This window comes from Arvicanthis niloticus, chromosome 7, assembly GCF_011762505.2.
Source record: "Arvicanthis niloticus isolate mArvNil1 chromosome 7, mArvNil1.pat.X, whole genome shotgun sequence".
NCBI lineage: Eukaryota > Metazoa > Chordata > Mammalia > Rodentia > Muridae > Arvicanthis > Arvicanthis niloticus.
In genome coordinates, this window is record NC_047664.1 from 55,636,762 (window position 1) to 55,660,471 (window position 23,710).

The 23,710-nt window shown below is 41.1% G+C and overlaps 1 protein-coding gene across 4 annotated transcripts in view; it reads left to right on the forward strand.

Annotated features, from left to right (window-relative positions):
* The window catches only part of Zcchc4 (zinc finger CCHC-type containing 4), a 40,320-nt gene extending 19,288 nt beyond the window's left edge, over positions 1-21,032 (forward strand). Inside the window, exons 6-13 of one of the 4 annotated variants that reach the window (XM_034508428.2) lie at positions 1,526-1,598; positions 4,316-4,472; positions 5,622-5,722; positions 12,612-12,733; positions 12,972-13,047; positions 15,239-15,290; positions 15,757-15,901; positions 20,196-21,032. In XM_034508428.2, the coding sequence (XP_034364319.1) occupies positions 1,526-1,598; positions 4,316-4,472; positions 5,622-5,722; positions 12,612-12,733; positions 12,972-13,047; positions 15,239-15,290; positions 15,757-15,901; positions 20,196-20,265 (796 nt within the window). In that variant the 3' untranslated portion in view covers positions 20,266-21,032. Of the gene's footprint in view, positions 1-1,525; positions 1,599-4,315; positions 4,473-5,621; positions 5,723-9,403; positions 9,605-12,611; positions 12,734-12,971; positions 13,048-15,238; positions 15,291-15,756; positions 15,902-20,195 lie in introns of those variants that run through there. The other 3 variants (XM_034508429.2, XM_076938500.1, XM_034508431.2) reach the window with 3 other exon arrangements.
* The last annotated feature ends 2,678 nt before the right edge of the window (positions 21,033-23,710 follow it).

A 23,710-nucleotide genomic window follows, 5' to 3' on the forward strand; every position in this document is an offset into this window, starting at 1 on the left:
CATTCATTTTTGATGGTGTTTTAAAGTAGTTAAAATAGAATAATTCATTCAGTAAATAAATATTCCTCTCTCCTGGCACAAATTCAGCAAATATTAAGTGTTCATACTTCTTTCAGTATTATATTGAGAAATATATTTTATTAAACTAATTTGCATTGACAAGGAAAACTTTCATTAAGTGCTTTTGTGTGGTGTGTGTGCATGTGAAAGAGTGTGTGTGTGTGTGTGTGTGTATGTGTGTTTAATCATAGGAGAAATAAGAGCTGTTGAACAAAAATGTTGACTTAGTGATTTCCTTAAAATTCTAAGTGTGAGGGGCTGGAGAGATGGCTCAGGAGAATAGGAACTGCTGTCTCAGAGAACTGAGTGACTGGTTTCCAGCACCCACATTGGGCACCTCACAGACACGGTAATTCCAGCTCCAGAGGCTAGACACCCTGCAGGCATCTTATACTCATGTACACAAACCCACCTGTAGACACAGACATATACATATAATCAAAAAATCAAAATAAGATCTTAAGAAACTGCTAATCAGGAGAGACTTATTTAAATTATAAACACTCTGAAAACTTAACTCGTGTAATATGTCTTGTAGCCCAATCTATGTGTGGTGTTTAGGTCTATAAGAACATGTGTTTTGGGGATGGAGAGGTGGTTCAGTGATTAAGAATACTGACTGCTCTTCCAGAGGTTCTTGAGTTCAATGCCCAGCAACTACATAGTGACTCACAACCATCCCTAATGAGATCTGATGTCCTCTTCTGGTGTGTCTGAAGACAGCTACAGTGTACTCATTTTTTTTTTCTTCCTTGAGACAGGGTTTCTCTGTATAGCTCTGGCTATCCTGGAACTGACTCTGTAGACCAGGCTGGCCTCAAACTCAGAAATCCACCTGCCTCTGCCTCCCAAGTGCTGGGATTAAAGGTGTGCGCCACCACTGCCCGGCTCAGTGTACTCAATAAGTACACTGAGTAAGTAAAATAAATACATCTTAAAAAGAAAAAGAAACATCAGATTTTTTTTAAATGTCTTTGTTTGCTGGTGTTATAGTTCAGAGAGTTGAACATAGTAGTACCTTAGGAATATTAATTAGGCAAGTGCTCTATCACTGAGCTGTGTTCTCACTGAGCTGTGTTCTCAGCCTTTACTTTTTATTTGATTCAGGGTCTTACCAAGTTGCCCTTGAACTCACTCTTTAGCCCAAGCTGCCTTTGACCTTATAATCCTCCTTCTTCAACCTCCCAAATGACTGGGCTTACAGCTGGTACCAACAGCCCACTTGGAACCTGTATTTTTTATGTATGATTATTCTTTGGGTTTGGTACTGGCCTACTTGGGAAAATAAATTTGATATGCACTGTTACAGATTCACTTAAGTTATTGTAAAGTATTCTTTATTTTTAAAAAAACAAAGGATGATAAAATTTATTTAATCAAAATATGATTTTGCAGTTTATAGTTTAGTGTTTATTTACTGTATGTTGTGCCTGGACACGTCACTTGGTAATGAATTATTTTACAGATATTCACAGTTTTACCTGGAAGAAAGCTTTTGCCGCTATAACATGTTCAACCATCATTTCTTTGATGGAAAGGTAAGACTTATGACCATCATCTCTTTCTTCTGTTACTGTTGATTAACAAATTCAGGAGTACCTTTTTCGTTGTTGTTATTTTTTTTTTTTAAATCATTTTTTTAGTGTTTATTTTTCCTTTTTCATCTGTTTTGTTTTGGGATTGAATTTAGAGCCAGGCAAGCACCCTACTGCTGAGTTATGTTCATTTCTTTCACTGGTTATGTATTGAGCAACTAGAAGAGTCTTTGTTCTCTTTTGCTGTTTTCCTGAAGACAGGGTTCTACTATAGCCTGCCTAGCCTGGAGCTCTCTGTGTTCAGTAGGTTCGCTTGGCCTCAGTCATGGGGGGCTCGTCTTGCCTCTGTCTTCTTTGTGTGTGTGTGTGTGTTCTTGGGCTGGAGATTTTATTTTTTTTAAAATTGGGTATTATATTTATAGTTCAGATTTTATCCCGTTATCCCACTTCCCACCACCACCCAGAAACCTCCTATCCCATCCCCCCTCCTCATGCTTCTGTGTTGCCTCTGTCTTCTAAGTGTCCCACATAGCACCTCACACGGCTCCATGAGGCCTGACCTCTGTTAACCTTTCCTGTCCTTGTTCTCTGCCCGCCTTGCCATTTGTGTTAAGAGGCATGGTGTGTACCTTTAGGTAGTCCATTGACCACAGGGCTTTGCCCCTGCTGGCCCCCTGGCTTCTTTCCTTTGATAACTTTCAGAGCTCTGTTCCAAATTACTTTCTCCAGCCTCCCTGAACTCCTAACAAGGTCAGATTCTCCTTTGTTTTCTACCATACTGTAATTAAATGCATATTTCAGGTCAGGAGCTGTATGTGAAATCTGCACCTTACCCTTTTCCTTGAACTTGAAGGTTTTTTTTTTTTTAAACAGTAAGTAAAAGCTTGATGTGGTAGCCCATGCCTTTAATCTTAGTGTGCAGGAGGCAGAGGCAAGCAGATCTCTGAGTTTGAAACCAGACTGGTCTACAAGTTCCAGATAGCCAAAGCTACAAACCAAAACAACTAACTGACCAACCAACCAACCAACCAAACTAACTCTTTAACAAAGCAGTTGTTTGGGGTGGAAGGGAAAGCAGCTTTCAAAGGTGATATTGAAAATGTCACTGAAGAGAAATGCCACCTATGTGTCTGTTCCTAGCTGAAGCTATAAGTCATGGAGTCAAATATGTAATTAGCCAAATAGTCACAGCTGATGGGAGGTTGGTCAGAGGAATTTGGAAACTACCAGGAGTGGTGTAGAACCTACCTGGAGGTGTGCGCATGCTTGTCAACCAGTTGTTGTAAAATTGACCCATGCTTAACTTTGTAGTATCCTTTGTGGTATTAGCTAATGATGGAATAAAAACCAAGCAGGATGACAACAGAGCTTTCAGGAAATGAACACCAATACTGAGTTATTAGTTAGGGTTGGAAATGAGTCTTGTGATGTAGCAGACATACTTTTCTATTCATGGGGATCAGTTTGCCATTGAGATGAGTGGACCTCTGCCAGGAGAGCTACCAATACCAAGGATTGAGGTGAACAGAAGTTAGAGTTAGGTGTGTGCCACTGTTTCCTGCAGGGCATCATTGGTAATCACTGCATTCGACAGCTGGCTGGGCCCCTCTGGAGGAGAGCTGAGGTCACTGACAGTGCACCAGGTACATTTCACAGCTAGGATAGTGAAGGGAGGAGGCAGGAGGTGGACTCTGCAGCCATGCCCAGCTGGAAGTCAAGGCCGACCTGCTCTGTGGACTGTTCTGAAGAACAGAGGGCAGGGCGAGAGGAGTAAGGTCTAGAAGTGCTGTGTTGCTGGGACTGGTGGGTGCTGATGTGGAGTGATCAGCATAGCCGTTTGAAATGGGAGTGGGCGGGTGAGGGGTGCAGGAGGTGTGAGCTTAGGGCTATGATGAAGGAAGTGGGTTTTGCATCCTTGATGCTGCGTTGGTAGCCTATGTAGAGTCTAAAGTTCTACTTAACTTTAAAAGCTTGTGTTATTTGAATATGGAAGGTGTTGATTTGCACACTTCTTCCAAGTCAGTAGACGAATGATACTGTGATAGATGGACCTCCTGTTAACTGCATTCAAAGCAGAAGCTGATAAATATCCTAGCCGCTGTTAGTTTGGCAGCTACTGGAAACACTGGCAGCCTGGTGGGGACGTGTGTTACTGGCACAGTTTCCAGGACCAGATGGGTTTTGCCGTTTGTAAACTTCCTTTACTTACTTACAAATATGTTTGCTGCTTACCTAATACTCCAACGTGTGTGCGTGCTTGCCTGCTGACTCAGCGCACTTACTAAGCAGAGCTGTGGCAGTGGACAAGACATACGGCAAAACCCACAGCCAGCCGGTTCCTCCCTGTGTCCTCAGGGCTCAGCACCACCTCTGCTCCTGTTTGTTCGACTGAACGTGGAGGTTGTTTTCACGGGTGATGGCTTTCTCCTTTTTGGGTTACTAAATTTAGTCTTTTAATTTAACTATTTGAAATGTGGAGTTGTCTGATAGTGATGGTATTTGAATTTGCAATTTAAAAACCTGCTTATCAAGGAACCCGAAGATAAAATCTGACGTGAGTGACTAAGAGAGACTTAGGATGTCACTGAGGGACTCTGCAGTGGCAGGGTGACTTGGTGACGTTTCCACTCCTGAGTGAGACCAGGCTTAATGCATTCTCCCAATAGGATAAAGGGCCTGCCTCTGGTTCTAATTTAGAAATGACGTTTTATTTGTTACAGGCTGCCCTTGAAGTGTGCAAGGCATTCTTACAGGAAGAGGAAGGCAAGGGGGTGATTATGGTGACAGACCCTCCCTTTGGCGGCTTGGTTGAACCTCTGGCTGTTACATTCAAGAAGTTAATTGCTGTGTGGGGAGAAGGTCAAAGCCAAAGCCAAGGTGCCTTTTTTTTTTTTTTTTTTTTTTTTTTGATTACTGCAAAATGAGCTTGTGTTTATGTATCTGCTTTCTGTCAACACTAGCCAAGCCCAGCACTCAGGGAGTGTGCAGTGCTGGTCTCTTTGTAAAGCACATTTGATCCGATGATGGCAAACTTCCTGATCATGGGACACGTCCTCCTACCCTAGTCATGTTTTTAAATGGCTTCTCAGGAACATGGGTGTAAGATGATGAAACCCAACAGTGAACTGCTATTATTTGTTCAAAAAGCACTCAGTGAGTGGTTGCTGTGTGCAGCTGTATCTGGAGCCTAAGAATAGATTAGTGAGCTTTGTGGCCCTTAGGTCTCCTGTCCCTAAAGTCTTTCTGTTGTTGTGATAAAGTCCATGACCAGAAGCACCTTGGGCAAGAAAGGTTTATTTGGCTTACATGTCCTGAATTGTCCTGAAGTCCACTGAAGGAAGCCAAGGCAGGACCTGGTGGCAGGAGCTGATGCAGAGTCCATGGAGGGGTGCTGCTGATTGGCTTGCTCCCCATGACTTCCTCAGCCTGCTCTCTTCTACAAGTCATGGCCACCAGCCTCAGAGTGGCACTACCCACAGTGCACTGTGTTCCATATCAATCATTAATCAACAAAATACCCACTGGCCAACCTTACAGAGACATGTGTTCAGTGTGAAGTAGCTTGAGACTTCTAAGTGTTTGGTACAATTACCCCATTAGTCAGTATATTCCCTTTTAGACGCAGCTTCTGGCCTGCGAGCTGATAAATTCCATGAGTGGCCAGGGGTGGCCAGGCCTCTCCACTAACTGAGCCACGTAAGTAGTGTGCTTCAAGGGACAGAAGCTACAGGAATTCTGAAACATGGCTCGTTGTTAAACATTACATATTTACCTGTGTGCTGCTCTTAAGATCACTTATCAGCACGAGGAAAACCTGTGCTTTCTTTTAGGCATGTAATATTTCCGTTCCTTTTGAAAAGGTCAAGGTGCAATGACACTGTCGAAAGTATTGCTTTCTGTGTGATAAGTTCTTGTTTGGAACAACTAAAATTTCTCCTGAATATTTTAGTTTTGGTTTTAGAATCACTTTCTCTCATATATATATATATATATATTTTTTTTTTTTTTCCCTGTGTGATCTATTAGATGACAGCCACAAAGAACTGCCCATCTTCTGGATTTTCCCCTATTTTTTTGAATCACGGATTTGTCAGTATTTCCCGAGTTTCTGCATGCTGGATTACCAGGTATAGTAACAGCCTGTCTTCTGGCGTGGTTGGGGAATGGATATGCTGCTGGAAGGTTCTGATAAGACTAACCTTTGATTTTAGTAAATTAAAGTGTTTTGAAGTATATCAGCAAATAAATTATATTGTGTATAGAATAGTCCCAGGCTTCTAATGTCTCTGACTTCTAGGGTACTTGCTAAAAATATAGATTGTTGAGTATACACACTCAAAAACAACAACAAAAAACCTAAATAATAACAAAAAAACCCACCCTTGTCAAACAAAATCAGAGAGTACAGCCCCAAGAGAAAATAGTTTCTCAAGTAGGTGATTGCGGGATGCAGCTGGGTGTTATGCTTTCATCCGCACTGCCCCCAGGACCATCAGTGTGGATGTAGCTTTGTTCTGCCACTGGCTATAGGAAAGTAAATCACCGTTTCTGGTTGGTGGAAAGTCTTGTGTCCTTTCCTGTGTGTCACTCAAGGATGCTAAGAGCTTTAAAGGGGCATGCTACCTATTTTGTGGTGTCTAAAGAGGCAGAGATGACTATGTGTAGTGTGCCAGCCCACTGGAATGAGCATCCTTCCTGGCACTGCCGTGGATGAGGCACAGGCCAAAGTCCAGGTAGTTCCACTCAACTTATTTCTTTCCTTGGGTTCTAAAGTGAACCAACCCTGTTGTCACCATTGCTCCCAGTGACTACCAAGTGGTACTGTTTCTTCTTTCTGCAAAGGCATTTTTCCTTTTGTGATTTCTGACTAACTGAGTGAAGTTTTTCAGTCCTAAATTGTAAGCATCTTTACCAGCTGTGGCAAGATAACACTTGCTTTCGTCTGTCTACGCTCAAAGGCATACACCATCGTGAAGAAGATGTTGACGTGATGATAGTTAACCAGTGTAGGGGGACCACACCTGTGTTGCTGCTGCAGCAAGCAAGCATTACAGTTTAAATTTTTTACCTTGTTTTCAGCCAGTTTAATGACTTTTTCGAATTCTTCTCTGTTTTCTATAAGGACCTACTTTTAAATGTAGCTACATAATCTTCATTTAATAATTTCAATTTACTTCTTTAGCTGGCTGTGCTATTCTTTCCTTCTGTCTTAAGTTTCTTCTGTCTCTAAGGTACTATAATGAAAACTGCTGTAAGCATTTCTAATACATAGCATTTTCTGTGGCTTCCACAGTATAGACTTTGAAAACTGGGATTATTTTCTCATTTGTGATGGCTTATCTATGATGGTTGAACCATATTAACAGTGTCCTTTCCAAAAAGTGGGTAGTGTAAGCCATTTTAACCTTGACTTGTAGATAAAGCATAGCTGTCCTGAGTCCTTCCTTTCACAGCTTGCAGGGTTTTGTTGTTTGCTTCTAGAGTTGGCATTTGCAATGCAGATGCAGCTGACTTAGTCTGAAGGTGTTAGCTAACTAAACTGGCTCCAGTCTCCAGTGGCACCTGCTTCCTTTGGAGGAAGTGGTGCCCTCCTGTGATGGCCGGCACACAGTAGTCGCCCATACATGTCATATGAATTGAATGAGAAAGAAAAACAGCACAAATTCTAGTTATGAGAGGTCTGGGCTTTAGTCTCAGCTGAGCTGCTTAACCTCTCTGTGGCTCTTCTCTGTTAAATGAACATGATGATGATAATAATGACGATGAGTGTGGCAATGGCAACACATATGTCTCCTGGGGTAATGCGTGGAAAGGGGTATCCCAAACCTTGATATGCGACACTTGTAGAGTCCAGGCTGTTGTCCACATGATTGATCGTCATTCATGTAGTTCCAAGGCAGGGCAGAGCTTTTTCTCTGTCTTTGTTTTTCATACACCTCAGACCTTAGTAATGGTTAGCGCAGGTTTCCTGGAAGACAGTTGCATCTGCATGTACAGAAGTGGCAAGAATTTGAAGTGATGTTAGGGCAAAAGAAGACAACTCTTTCACAGGGCAGGCGAGTGATGTTAGTGTAGAGTTGGCACTTACATGTCATTTTCTTGGCCTGCTTGTGTCATTAGGAAAGCGCTTTGGGGAATAGTTGACAGCCTAAGCTTACTGGAAATAATTGTACAATTCACTGTATTATTAAAAAAAATGTTGCGGTTAGATCATGTGTGTCTGACTGGGAGTAAAGCAAAAGCCAGCCGCTGAGAAGAAGGGAGAATAAGATCTGGAGACAAAACAGCATGCCTGAGGTCTCGGGTTCAATCCCCAGCACCACAGACAAATCAAAATAAAACTGGATGCTCTCGGTTGTCCTGTACAGATCTTTCTGCGTAGCTCTACCCCCTTCCTCGACCATCACCAAATCCTCAATAAGACTTCAAGCCACAGTACAGTAAAAAGGCTAAAAATACCACAATCCCTGACTCTTGTAGGGGCAGGGAGGATACTGTTCAGATAAGAGGAAGTCTCACATGCTGCAAATCTTGATGACACATAAACCACGTGGAGGATAGCGTGCTTGATACGCAGGCATTAGAATGGTGATCAGCTGTGGATTTTTTAAGGGCAGATAAGGAGAATTCCCATTTCCAGTTAGAACTCTTGAGTCCTAGCACTGTCTGAGGAGCATTGAGACTGGGGTGATCGGCTGGTCTTTCCAAAGCTCTGTTTGCCTCACCTGTAAAGTAAATGCTTAGAAGAGCAGAGAGGTGGCAGGGGCTGAGAATAATTCTAGTGATGTCCTAGAAGATTTGTTCAGAATAACAGGACTGATAGTGATGTCCGCCCCAACCTGAGGGGCTAGGAGCAAGGACTGGGAGTGGCAGCATTCATGTGGTTAGCACACTCCAGTGAGATGGTTTCACACACACCCTCCCGCAATGCTGTCTCTAGACTTCATGTCTTCTTGACTTGGAACACACCTTGCATGTTATAAGTAGAGCTGTTGTTCTGTCAAAGCTAACCTTTTTTTTTTTTTTTTTTTTTTTTAATAATCAGTCTGTGTAGGAAACCCCTTTTAGCCTATTGCTACAGTAGAAGATATTTTTGATAGGGATTTTGGGCAATTGTTGAATATTAGAAGATGGCAACCAAATTCTTGAAACTCGGTGTATAATAAAGACTCAGTAAGCGTTGAGTAGGGGCATTGTCTACATGGAAATTTTAAATTTGGCTTTGAAGGATGTGAGGCTGACTGTGATGGTGGGGGCTGGTTGGTAAAGCTGATCAAGGCAGTCTTGAGACCTTAGTATGACCACACAGCACATAGTCCTCAGAGAGCTGTGCAAGTGCTAGTGTGGCCTGCATACTGCCTGGAACATCGTAGGCACAAAGTTTGTGCTCCATCTATGTTCAGGCTCATGTTGCAGAAGACATTTGCCTATGGCTCAAATTAAAAGTTGGGAATGGCAGAGATTTTGTGCTTTCCCTCATTTCTATACAGTACTTCATCACATTAATCAGTTCTGTGGGAGAAATTTTCTGTTTGAAAATGCCTCTCATCATCATTGTGAGTGAGATGTCAGGGATAATGACGGAACATGGTGGATCAGCTCTAGCAGTAGCGATAGGCAATTTGCAAAATTGTGTTTGCTTTACAGCACTTCCACGGGAGGTTTATTTGTGTGGGTGAAGCTATGAAATATGGATGTATGTTAGAGGTACATTAATTTACTCTAGCAGCATGCATTTTACATACCATATGTTTATAGTTAATTAGCACAACAAACCCGCATTTAAAAATAATAATAATCTCAATTAGGTTATGCAAAATGGAGCAATCAGCCACCTTCCTGACACACGTATTCTCCAGCTCCTTGGGAAACCATAAAGAAGCTGCCCCTCCATCTGCTGCTGGGGCGCAGAGTGTCCCATGCAGTAGACATCCTCCCACACTCTAAGTCTCCAGCGCTTCAAAGTTTCAGCAGAGTCTCGTGGGAAGAGTGGCTTTTCTTACAACACTCGTAAGTTTATGTGCAAACTATCCTTTGTTGAATTTAATGAGGTACTACATATATTCTACTCCACTAAGGACTGCACTAGGGAAACATTATAAATTGAAATCTCTTCAAAAGAAAACTACTTAAACTACTATTTTAGGTTGATTTTTTTTTTTTAAAGAAAATCCATTTTTGTGTCTTGCCTCTAATAGGTAACGTATATTCATAGGATTTTGAAAGTTGGAAAGACACGTAGAGGTAACCTGGGCTGACTTCCCAGTGTAATAATCCCTTCTGCTGAATTCATGACAAGCGCTCATCCAGCCTCACTCGGATGCTGTCGGGGCACAGAGTCCTAAAGCCTTACAAGGCAACTCAATTTATTTAATAGCTCTAATCGTTAGAGAATTTTCTCATATTGAGATAAAATATGCTCCCCATTAACTTCTAACCATTGCTCCTGGTTCTATTCTCCAAGGCAATAAAGGATAAGTCTGATTTCTATTCCATATGATACTCCTTCAGTTATGAACTAGCTGTCAGTTCCTCCCAGTCTTTTCTGAACAAACACTCCCAATTTGTTAAACTATGAATCCTATACATTGCTATTATTTTCAGAAGAAATGAGCAGGTTTTTATCAGTGTCTCTTTTAAAATGAACGCAGGGCTACAAATGGGACCTTAACTAAGTCTTTCCTTGTTGGGATACTGCGCATGTGTAGAGGCCTCCAGTCAGCCTACATGGGCCAGTTCAAGGCATGACTGAGGATGCCCTGCTGGCAGCCCTTCAGAAACCCTTGGGACTTTTCACTTGTCCCTTCCTTTCCCTCAGCTCATCTGCTTAGCTTTTTCTCAGTGCTGCAGTTTGAGCTTTAGAGAATGCATTTACTTGTAAATCTGGTAATACTGGGTTAAACCAGAGCTGTGGAGAGTCAAGTAGTCTGCCATCAAAAGCTTGACTCGCAGCAGTTTGGATAGAGTGTGGAGAGGAAGAGACTGTTGAGTGCTCAGCCCTAATGGAACTTTTTTATATCATTTTTTTTTTTTATGTATCCTCTGAGAATCTCATTCATGTATATGATGTGTTTGGCTCATACCCTCCTCTCCTGCTCTTTCTCTGACTCCCCGGAAATGGGGTATTTATATCAACATCCTCAAGGTTCAGGAAATATCATGGAAGAAGGAGTAAAAAGAATGTAAGAGTCAGGATGGGGAGGCGTGCTGTGAATACCACTTTCTGGATGTGATCTAACCAAAGCACTCACAAACTCACAGCAGTTATGATTCCTTGTACAATACCTGTCCGAGTCCTACCGTGGGCGGGAGGGTGATGAGTGAAGCTCCACCGCTAGCCGAGGAGCTGTTGACAACTGATGGCTGTTTTTTTTCTAGGGTGTAGTTGCTGGTAGGTTGACCATGCTGAATGAACCCCACACCCATGCATATGTGGGTAACTCTAATTAGACTCAGAGACTCAGTGGATGGAAATATATGTATGTATGTATATATGTGTACACACACACATATATGCGCGCACACACATACATCCATGTCCTTTTAAAGGACATGAAAGTCGGAAGAGGAAGCATTGGAGTGGGGTTAGAGGGAATGGGAAAGGGAGTCTGGGTAGGATATGATTAAGATACATTGTATACATGTATGTGTAGTCTAAGAATACTTGTTTTGTTTTGTTTTGAGATAGGGTTTCTCTGTGTAGCCCTGGCTGTCTTAGAACTCACGCTGTAGGCCAGACTGGCCTCACACTCACAGAGATCTGCCTTCCTCTGCCTCCTGAGGGCTGGGACTAAGAATGCATTTTACAAATTGTTTTCAAGAAAAGCCCGTCTCCCTGTCATGGTTTCCCTTCTTGTTTGTGCTTCATTTATTTAATAGTAGCTTCTAAGTCTGGTTCATTCTAACTTCCTAAGTGTATGTTTGTTTCACATCAAAAGAGTTCATCTTATGTGGAAGTTAGGATCCACCCATCTTGACCTCATGACTGCCGTGGTATTCTTGAGCAGGATCTAAAGCAGTGGTTCTCCAACATGAGGGTTGAGGAGGGCTTGCTAAAACACACTGCTGAGCCCCACTGCCAAAGTGTCTAATATAGTAGATGTAGGTTGGGTAAGAACTTGCATTTCTAACAGGATCCTTCCCTGTAATGTTGGTGTTGTGATCACTTTTTGAGTATTATTGATCTAAAGAAAGACAGATTTAGTAGGTAGGTGGATTCACAATAGCCTGAGTATGTATGGATACTAGCACACAGGACAGGGGATTTAGGAATATAAGACAGTGCTTGTTGGCCTCACTTTGAAGATAAACACTGAACCCACAAATTCAGATGTTGAGGGAGGTCAGTTGTCTGAGTCACTGCAGGATACGGAACCAAGAGTGGACTTCTCTTCATCATCGTCCTGCCTCATGTCAGCCAGACTCTGAACTAAGTGTTGACCCTCACTGTAACTCTCAAGGTCAGGAGCCATGACCTCCTTTTATAATTAAAAAACATTACCCAGATTGTGTGTGGTCATCTAACAGGTAAGTGACAGCCATGGTCTGATCCGAAACCTCTGTTCATCTGAGAGTGCAAGGGCAGACTCAGTAGAGGACTGGGCAGAGGCCACACTTTGACCTGGCCAGCAGAATGACAAGCTTTTCTCTAAGAAATGGAACATCTCAGTGACGCTAGCATACATCTTCAAACAAAGCCTGTGGTTAGCATCAGAAATAAAGCTTTAGTTACACAATAGACTTTGTTATGTAGCCTTTTAGATAAATTTAGAGTCATTCCCATGACCCAATATGACACACCAAGAGTGTGACATAGCACATCTTTCCTTTGTTGTAATGAAATGCCACTGCCATAGAGGCCTCTTGAGGTTGGCCACAAGTAAACTTGCTTTTAGGACTTTCTTATTCCCTACTGGAGTACCTCAGCCTGTATCTTGGCATCAGTTTGTTTGTTTATTGGTTAAGGAGCTTAGTGAATGTTGACTCATTTGAATGAATTTTCTTTTTACTTTCCAGGTAGATTATGATAATCATGCGCTTTACAAACATGGAAAGACAGGTCGAAAACAGTCTCCTGTCCGGATTTTCACCAACATTCCACCCAACAAAATAATCCTTCCATCAGAGGAAGGATACAGGTGAGAGCACTTTGAACTTCCCAAGTCACCTGAAAATGCACTTCTACGTACCTAACAGTAAAATTCTTTCAATAGTGAATCATGTGGTTCTTATATTACCCTCAGATTTGGTTCATAATTTCATACTGAATTGAATTCTGATTACCTCCAATTTTTGGAGCAAGTACCTTGTTTGCTTTTGTCGGTTCTGTGAATCTCAATGAACACATGTGGCTCATTTCCCTGTTTCTCTCTTTAGATTTTGTCCCCTCTGTCAGAGATATGTCTCTCGGGAGAACCAGCACTGTGTGCACTGTAATTCTTGCACATCCAAGGTATAGTTCTCTTGTGTCATCCATTTTTATGGAAGGGTTTGTTTTATGTTACTTTGTTAGTTTTATCACTTTTAAAATGTTATGTTAATACTTGAATTCATGTGTATTATTTCTCCTTAACCTTAATACAGTAGTATTTTATTCTAATTATAAATTTAGTAGGCTTTTAAAAAGAATCTCACTTTGTGTGTGAAAGGTGTGTGTGTGTGTGTGTGTAGGCACATGTGAGCCATGGCACACATATGGAGGTCAGAGGACAACTTGTAGGAAGACAGTTCTCTCCTTCTACCATGTGGGTTCTGTGAATCCAATTTGGGTCATCAGGCTTGGTGATAAATGCCTTTACTACTGAGCTATCTCTCCAGCCCTAAAACAGGCTTTTTAAAGTACTTAATTTCTTTCATCACCGTAAATAGCTATTTCAATCATTTTCATATGGTACTTATGAAGAGTGTTTCAAATAAGGCACTAAGTGCTGAATTTATATGTCTGTTAAGGGTAAAATTATGATGTTTCAAATCAGGCTTTGGACCATTAGATACCATTGCTGTTCTGATGAAGTAATGGTTAGTAACATGTACTGTGCACATTTTATGTGCTAGGCTTGTTCCTAAGAGCTTTGCATGGGTTAACAAACACATTTAGTTCTCAAAATAGCCCCTGAGGTAGGCATGGTTACTCTCTGCTCTTTTACAGCTGCTGCAGAACAAGGGATCTGTCTCCTGTTGATGGGTTTAGCGTTTGTGTTTTCCTAAGAGCCTTTGATTTCGAAAGTGTTTTAGATTCACAGCACAGTGAAGCAGAAGGCACTGAGATATACTTCCTGTCCCCATCCCAGTGCACAGCCTTCTCTCAGTAGTCTCCTGGATTGGAGTTTACCTTGTGTGACAGTTGATGGGCTTGTGTTTTACTCTGAGGTTCACTTTGAGGTTGTGTTTTCTTTGGATTGGTTGAGGATATAATGTCCTGCTTCTGTCACTGTGGGCTTCAGAGTCACTTCACTGTGTTCCCTGAAAAACCTTCCGAGTACTGCTTGTTCCTCCTTCCCTAACCTCGGGAAACTCATCTTGTTACTGTCTCTATAGTTTTGTCTTTTCCAGAAAGTCATAATACTGGAGTCACACAGCACGAGTAACTGCTTTTCAGACTGGCTTTTCTCACTTGAAATGACTGTTTAAAGCTCCTGTCTGTATTTCTGTGGCTAAATGGCTCATTCCTGATAATGACTTCCCATTGTCTGGATATATCTCAGTTTGTAACCATTCACCCAATGAAGGACATCTTGCTTGCTTCCAACTTTGGGCAGTTCTGATTAAGGTTCCTGCTTGCTTTTCAGGAAGACAGGATGGCCTTCCAGCTCCATTGTTCATTTTCACTGAGCCTCGTCAGAAAAAAAAATGGGAGTTTAGCTTGGTTAAACAGCACAAATTATTTTTCAAAGAAAAGTTTATGTTCATGTAACTGTCAGTTTAGAAATGGTCTGTATTATGTCCAGGTTGTATAAAGTTTAAAACTGAATGAAAAAAAAAAAAAAAAACTTTATACAACCTGGACATAACATGGGTAGAAAAATAAAATCAGGGGAAGGAGGCCTCAAATCAGAACAGCTTCTGTCCCAGGGAAGGAGAGATGAAGGCTTCGGGGGAGACCATGCTGCCAGGTTTCTGGGGGCTCAAGGGGCCCCAGTTCCTGACCAACAGTTGCTTTAATATTCAAAAAGTGCACACATGTGTTCAGTGTTTTTTCTAGGTTGTGCTTTATTTCACAGTTAAAAAAATTACTCAAATAGTAACCTGTAATCTATCTCTCTAAATTACATGAAACTCTCAAATATGAATTTCATTAAGGACTATGTAGTATAGATAACCTAAAATTATGGAATCATTAATTCTCTTGAAGCTTTCATTTGCGTCCTTCTGTGTGAAGATTGGATGGCTTGAAGTGGAGTGGATTTTCAAGATCGTTTGGATAAATCTAGTTTCATAGTTAAGGAAATTGAGGCCCATCAAGGAGGCATTTGAGTTAAGTGGAGAAATGCATAAATTAAAATCAAAGGATTTAATTGTGAAGCCCAGGAAAGGAAGAAATAGGGAATGAATAATTTACACATATTTTAATAAGACATTTTAATTTTTAATTGTGGAACTTGGCTTTTACAACAAATTGAACATTTTAAAATTTGTTTTTGTAGGATGGCAGGAAATGGAGCCATTGCTTTCTCTGCAAAAAGTGTGTGAAGCCTTGTAAGTATTTGGCTGGGTGTTTGGGATCCTGGGAAAACATTTTTGAGTTCTTTTCATATAAATAGGATTTGTGTTTTCATAAAATAATGTAGAGATTGACATTGACTTTATAATGACCAGCGCATATGTCCTTCATAAGGAGAGCTGCTGATGGCCAGTCAGTGTGACTTTTGGCTTCTTTACTTCCATCGGGCTCTGTGCCTTCCAGCCAGCATGTATTGTGACAACACTGTCAGGTCATGGTGTGCTGGGCAAGGGCGGAATTTGTTAAGTTATAACAGAAGACACGGGTTGATGTGGGATTCAAACACTGCTCCTTGATCTCTTTAGCCAAATTCAGATGAGTTAAGCAAATCAGCCACAAGATTTGAAATACACCTTACTCATAATTACCTACCTCAGAAGTTAATAAAACGAAAGATCACATTCAATGAACCTCTTGTGAAACCTTCATTTTCTTTTACAGCCTGGATCCATTGTGACACCTGCAATCGCTGCACACTCCCAGACCATTCCTGTTCCGGGCCTAAAGATGGCTGCTTTGTTTGTGGTGTGTTGGATCACAAACGCAGCAATTGTCCCAACATCGGCACCTCTCGGAGAGCTAACAAGTTAGTTGAATTCTTTTGCTTTCTGGAAAAAAGATTGCTCACATCAGGCTTTCTAGGAGCAATCTACAGGAGCACAAAGCTTTCAGAGGACTCAGGAGTGCTAAATCGTCACTCCCACCATTACGTGTTATTTCCGTGGATTGCAGGGCAGGCACTGAGGCAGGTAAACAGTGCGTGCATCCTTGACGGGTTACACAAGATAGCCAAGATCCAGGAGGAAGTGGGTACCTTTACATCCCCTATGCTTCACATGAAATTGTATATTTAGGGTGAAAGTTGAGGCTTCACTGAAGTTGGGCTCTGTGGGGCGATCAGATGCAGACACCTGGTGGCAGGAGGCGATAGTGAAGGCATTTCTGCTGGAAGGAACGTGCCATTTTGAGCAGCAGCAAAGTGTGAATTCCAAAGCAGAAAAGGGCCGAGTTTGTTGCATCACACCTGGAAGCAGTTACGGGTTAATAAGGGATTCAGACACTGCCTCTTGGACTCTTTAGCCAAATTCAAATGAGCTGAGCAAACCAGCCACAAGATTTGAAGTACACGTTACTTACGTTAGTACTAGTTAGGTCTGTAAATCCTGTCAACATTTACAGAGGCTTTTCACTTAAATATTTAAAATGTTCTTTTTCATGATTGTTTTCACATCTCCTACCAACATGTTCATTGATAATGCAGAGTAAAACTCAGAGTAAACTGAGTCCAGTGATTATAGCATGTTTAGGAAAAACTAGCAACTGGGCTAATGCAAGAGAACAGGCCAGCAGCCCCCTTTAACTGTGCGGCTGATTTGCCTGCATGGGTGGCTGTGCATGACATGAGTGCCTGGTGTCTGAGGAGCTCACAAGAGGGCATCTGATCTGACCTAGAGTTACAGACATTCATGAGCTTTCACGTGGGTGCTGGGAAGTGAACCTGGATCCTCTGAAAAAGCAGCCTGTCCTCTTAAACCACTGAGACACCGCTCTAGCCCACCATTCAAATTGATGATAGGGATCATGTCTTCGTGTTTCAGTGATTTAAATTAAAAAACAAAAATAGAACCTTGGTGTTACAGACTACCTACAGATTACTACATAGCTAAATTTAACATTATGTGAAAATTGAGATTATGGTAAAAAGATCTCCCTATCATATTATTTGTGATGAAGTTAACAGATAATATGAGAGGTATTTGAAGCTTCAGCCACTGTGATAATATTATAGTTATTGTCTGTTTTATTTATCTGTTTGTTTGAACCCAGTAGGACATTTTCCATTTAGGTCCAGCCATTGAGCTATGTTTTCTATTTAGACTGGGTTTTGTTTTTTTGTTTTTGTTTTCATAAATTTACTCTGCAATTACTTCTACTGAGTAGTTCAAGGTAGAAGAATAAATTTTAAAATTAATTAAATGCATTTTATAATTTTCCCCTTAGAAGCCTTTAATAACAAAACACAGTCCATCTACCTATTGGTCTAGGATGAATGCATCGATTACAGTGTAATTTTGAATACAATCAGGAGTTAGCATGCTCAACCTTTAAGTCTGTGAACTAATGTATATGAAAACTGAATCTCCATACTGGTGTGAGCTTTGATTTTTAAGACAGTTTTGCTATATGGCTCAGGCTGGCCTGGAAATTGAGTTCCCCCACATGCTTGGGCTCACAGGCCTGTGCTACCATACTGGGGTGACGTTTACTAATGGACTATAGGCTCTCTCAATAGGCTCTCTGCAGGCTTGCTGTTGTAAAAAGCTAGTCTAGCCTGGCATTGTGGTACATGCCTTAAATCCCAGCATTGGAGAAGCAGTGGTAGTCAGAATTCCTGGCCAACCAAGGCTATGTCTAACACCCTGCTGAAACCATTTTTTTTTTTTTTAAAGCTAGTCTTTTGTTGCAGTGTTTGGTAATATTCTGTTTGGGGGTTGGGAGCGGAGACTGTCTTTCAGTATTGGATTTTGTCAACTTTTGTTCAAAGAGCAAATCTTTGTGGTACAGTGTGCCTATGATCCTCAGGTAGTGTTGGCTTTCTTCAGCCAGAGGACTGTTCTTGACTCAGTTACTTCTCTCCAAAACAAACAAACAAACAAACAAACAAACAGCAGGCAAAAAACCAAAGTAACCCCCAGAAACAAAAACCTCTGCATAATGAAATTGACAAACATATTTTAAGAAATTTCTTTTTATTTTATATGTACAAGTGTTTTCCTGTACATATGTCTGTGACCATGTGCCTGACTGATGTCTGCAGAGGCCAGAAGATACCCTGGAACTAGAGTCACAGATGGTTGCAGCTGCCACATGGGTGCTGGGAATCAAGCCCAGGCCCTCTGCAAGAGCATCAAGTCCTCTTAACTGTTGAACCACCTCACCAGCCTGACAAAATGCCCTTTGTTTATAAATGGCAATACTTTAAAGATATATTTGAGCATACCATGGCATGCAATATCTTTCAGTCCTATGCATTTTACAGCTGTCTTTTGTAGTTTGTTTTTCCATGGTTAATTTTCCTTCAGATGTGAACTGGAATGGTGCTGGCTCCCTCTTGTGGTGAAAGCTCACTCTGTCAGTTACATAAATCTGTAGGTTAGAGGACAAATACTAGGTCAGTGCAATTTTAAGACAAACTAAAATGAGTAATTTTACTCAGCCAGCCCACCACAGTTCACACTTTGCTCTTGAAGGTTTTGTTTATTTACTTTACAATGGAATGCTTTTTAAATTCTTCCCTTCTGCTTATTCTCTAGTGAAATCTGGTTTATTTTTTAATCCTGCTTATGAATAGATGAACCAAGGAGAAATTTAAAATTTGAAGAGACACAAGCCTTCATTGACTTTTCTATTAGAGATTATACTTTACTCCATTAAATTTGCTAAGTCCTTACTTATCAGGAAATTTTCCTACCTTAAGGAAATGACTGGTTGAAATCTTCTTTCATCCAGTTTATGTAACACACAAACAATATAAAGTGACTTTTATTTTGAGCTAGTGGGTATTCTCAGCCCATAGTACAAAATATGGACGATATAAATCATCAGAGTTCTGCTGAGTGGCCAAGTAAAACATCAAATAACTGGTGTTCATAGATAATCCTGATAAAATGGCAGGGCTGCCATTTTACTAGTTGAATAGTCATTATCAGGTGAATCTGAACACAGATTCTAGAGTCAGACTGGCCCTGCCACTCTCTCCTTGGATGATTTTAGGGCTTCAGAGTCTTGAGATTTTTACCTGAAAAAAAAAAAAATTAGGGGAAAGGGAAACATCTACCTAGCGTAGTTTCCTAGTTCCTTGAATTTCAAGACCATGCCCACTCTTTTTTATATTTCAACACCCAGTACATCCTATGCTAAGGGAACAGAAAATGAGGCCCAAGCTTGAGCAGCTGGAGAGTAGTCTGCTGTTCACGGAGGCCTTTTCCCAGGTTCTATCCTGGGAAGACCAAGAGGGGCCTAGCTTATTATGGCTCATGGGAGTCATGGCTTCTACCTCTTAATAACTGATGCTGCTAGGCAGTCAGGACCATTGCCAGGTATGCCCAGTGGCACGATGTGTGTACACCAGCACAGTCCTCAATAGGGCAAGTGGCCTGATTCTGCTAGTTTGAAGAAGTGAATAAGCAGTCAGACTCTTGCCATCCCAGGCTGCTGCATCTTGGTGCAGAGAGCAGTGGAGCAGAGAACCTGTTCTGCCTGCTGTGGCAGGTTACAGAGGGGCTGTTCTGTTTTAGCCTGTTCGTTTAGAAGCTTGTTTTCAAGAAGCTTGGGACACAAAAGCCAGGCATCCCTTGAGGTGCTAGCTGGCACTTTTGCACCTGTGAGGGAAAGGAAGATTAGCTCTGAGGCTTTAGGAAATGGCCCTCTTTAATGTGGTCAGTTTTCCTTTTCCTGTTGTGCTGTTTCATTTCTCTGCCCCTGCTGACTGCCGCATGCATTAATCCCTTTCTAAAAAAAAAAAAAAAAAAAAACTGTAATTCAGGGATTTGGAAATGGAAGTGCTGAGTTGAGCAGTATAAATGTAGCAAAGAGACAAGCCCATTGGTGTGGCTGCTCACTTCTGTGCGTGTCTGTCCTGAATAGCTTGTTCTAAATCTGTAGTAACTATCTTTTAAAGAAATGTCTTTGGAAATGTTTTGCGTGATCAGGCCTTTGTCTGTTTCCTTGTTGTCATGGTTAGGACACCGGGGATTTATGCTTACCACACAGTAAATTCTTTCATTTTCCTATTTGGATAGCTAGTTAATTAAACTTCAGCATAATTACATAATTCACTGTGCTCATTCCATAAAATAATTTAGCACCTTGCTTTTCAGAGCTGTCAGAAAGCAGAAGCAAAGAAAACGTAGTAAGATAAGAAGGGAGGCACTAAAGGACAAGCCATGAATCTCATCTGCTCCAAGAAGAAGGAAGAGGAGGGAAGGGCCCATCAATATCCTGCCTCCTAAATGTCCAGTGACTTGAGAATAAGCAAGATTTATAGTCCAACCTTTGATGCCATTTCCTCCGAGGGCCACACTGGACTTAAATCCAGCTGCTTTCAAAGGTGTGTCCCTTCCTAAGCCTGGTAATAGGCAGGTGGCATTTGCTGGCTGAGTCCCTTCAGCTGCCTTTGCAGGCTCTCTCTCTACATAATTTTCCACCCATTAACTCCGGACCAGTCTTTATTTTGGCCTCTTTTGTCTGAAAAATGGGCATACAGAATATGTTTGCTTAGAATACCAGACAGAAACACAAATGAGAATCTACAGTTTTTCTTATGTCTGCGGAGCTTTTGTTTTAATCTAGGCGTGAAACTCTGGTTAAATGACCAAACAGTACATTAATGCACATCCTGTCCACAGCCCATGAGCCACATGTGCCCAGGATAGTTCTGAATGTGGCCTAACGCCAAATCATAAGCACACTTAAAACATTGTGAGACTTATTGTGTGACTTTGGTCATGACTTGTTCTCACAGACCTTGAGTAGGAACTTTGTAGATGATGTCATGTTGCAGTGTCAAAAGTCGGACACACCCAGACTCTTTCAACAAGAAGTGTGATACGTGATTATTTATAGTTTGGATCTGGAGATGGTGGGAAAAATTGTTATTGAAGCACTGTAAAGATAAAGAGATTGTAATTGTTTTATTATTAAATCTTTATTTTTCAGTTGTTATTCTTAATTTTTTTGATGTTCTACAGTTGATTGTTGTATTGTACACAGTGCCTGTGTGTACCTGTGTGTACCACAGCACTTATGTGCAAGTCAGAGGACAGCTTGTGAGAGTCTGTTCTCCACCATGGGGATTGACCTGAGCTGTCAGACCTGGGGGAACGTGCCTTTACCCGTCTCACTTGTCTTCTGATGGTATGGGATCACTCAGACTCAGATGAAGGTTTAGGATTGTGATTGCACTGACACTTTAGGGTCCTAACCCCTGCTGTGAGTTTACCTCTTTGTGAAAGGAGTTGGTCACATGAGGCAGGATAGTGATTAACCCCCTCTTTCCTGTACTGAGGGACACTTCCTGGCCATGTGGCCTTTGTCAGATCTCTATAAGCCTCTGTGTCTTCAGTATGGCATATATGTCAGCTCTGGTTTGTGATCTTGGTTCTCTGTGGTGAGCAAGCTGTGTAACCACAGAGGCCAGATGGTCATCTTCTTTTGGCCCAGTTGCCTACCACTGAAGAGAGTGGTTCCATATCCTAGAACAAGCAGTTCACTGCTCTATTTCTCTGCCAGCTACCTGGCTTTATCTCTTTAAGACTGAATGGTTGTAAATGGATTAATTTGCATAATGATTTTTCTTGTTTTTAAACAGCTGTGCATTGTGAAGCCTCTTGGCTTGGTAGCTGGAGCCCTGTGAGCTCTCTACTCCCTGTAATCCAGGACAGTTGGATGCATGATGTGAGATGTTTAAGCATAGTGCAGATAAAATTGATAGTGGTAAATATTAGGTGACATCAAAAGATAAGTCGATGGTTCGTAGGGTGCAAGTGCTTGTTAAGCAAGCCTGCTGATCTACGTTCCTTCCCTGGAACCCATGTAAAAAGCCAGATGTGTAATCCAGTACTCCTATGGGAGGTAGAGACAGAAGAATTGCCAGTAGCTCATGAGCTAGCTAGCCTAGGGTACCTATGTAGTAGCAAAAATAAGAGAGACCCTGAATCAAGGCAAGGTGGAAAGAGAGCTGACTTCATATTTATGGCACATGTTCCCTTGCTCTTAGGTGCATACACATGCACATGTATACCTCTCAAATACGTTCTATTTTTATATCTACCCATCTAGCTATAATGCCTATATATAAATATACATATATATAAATGCACAAATACAAAAAATGTGTCTCTATATATTATTTCTATATTATATTATATAATTTATTTAATATATAATATTTATATTTATAATATTAATATTTAATGCACAATGTTAATATTATATTAATTATATATATATATATATATATATATATATATTAAAGGCTGGTTAAGCTCTGGGACTTAAGCTTTAAGAAACTCTTCTCTTATCTCCCTCTGTTTTATGTCTACTTGTTTGATTTCAGTTTGGTAAAACCCAGGCTTGCTTGCGTGTGTGTGTGTCTGTGTGTCTGTGTGTCTGTGTGTCTGTGTGCATCTATGTGCTGGGCAAGTGTTCTATCCCCAAGCTTCACCCTAGTTCCATCCTGTTCTTGTACACAGATGCCTGTGATGATAGAAGGGACAGGTCTGAGACATGACCTGGACATCGCTGAGTTTCCCTCTCTGTGTTCAGCCTGGGTAGGGACACTTCCAGACTTTACTGTGTCTACCTAACCATGGTCCAATCTATTGAGTTCTCTGAAACTCAGATATCTGAGGGAGTATGACCATTGAAGAATTGGATCCTGATGGCTAGTTGTTATTTGTATCTCCATATTCCTTAATTTTAAGATACTATCATTTATAAAATAGATCATTCAGCTAGGTGTCATGGAATATACCTACAATCTGGCTATTCTAGAGGCTGATGAGGGAGGACCACTGGAATGTGTGTTTATGCCTAGCCCACTCAACACAAGAAATTCACCATTGATTTTATCCTTGCTTTCTCTAGGGAAAAGGGACAGTGCTTCAATAATTGTACATACTAGCTTTTAGATTTCCTGATTTGGAAATATTGAAATGTAGAAAAATTACATCTTAGAATTAAGGAACCTGAGCCTTAGTAATAGTCAAGGGTTATGTCCTATAAAACTCCAAGGCATGGTGATACATGCATGCACTCCCAGCATTTTTGAGATTTTAATCCTACTCAAGAGACTAAGATCAAAAGTTCAAGACTATCTTGGGCAATTTAGCCAGACCCTGCCTCAAGTTAAGAACAATAAAATATGGGGTAGGGATATGGCTTAGTTAGTGGTGTGCCTGGTATGAATAAGGCCTGGGTTTGATTCCCCCTCACTGCAAAAATGAAAGTGCGCTTTAAAGAATTACTCTCAGACTTGGAGTGTTCAGTAGTTAAGAGAACTTGATATTCAGTTTCCAGTTTTGATTTTGTTGCTAGTGGTTTGTTTGATTTTGTGTGTGTGTTTTGTTTTTGTTTTTGTTTTGTTTTTGATTTTTAAAGACAGGGTTTCTCTGTGTAGCCTTGGCTGTCCTCAAACTCGGAGATCTGCCTGCCTCTGCTTCCTGAGGGCTGGGAATAAAGACAGGTGCCACCACCATCCAGCTGAAAGTTATTTTCTTAGACAATTAAAAATAAGTGGTTTAGTGAATTTGTTCTTACATTTAGTGAATAGTAATTTTAGGCAGATAACTGGTGTTCTCAGAATAAGCTAATGGGAAGATTTCATTTGTCTCTG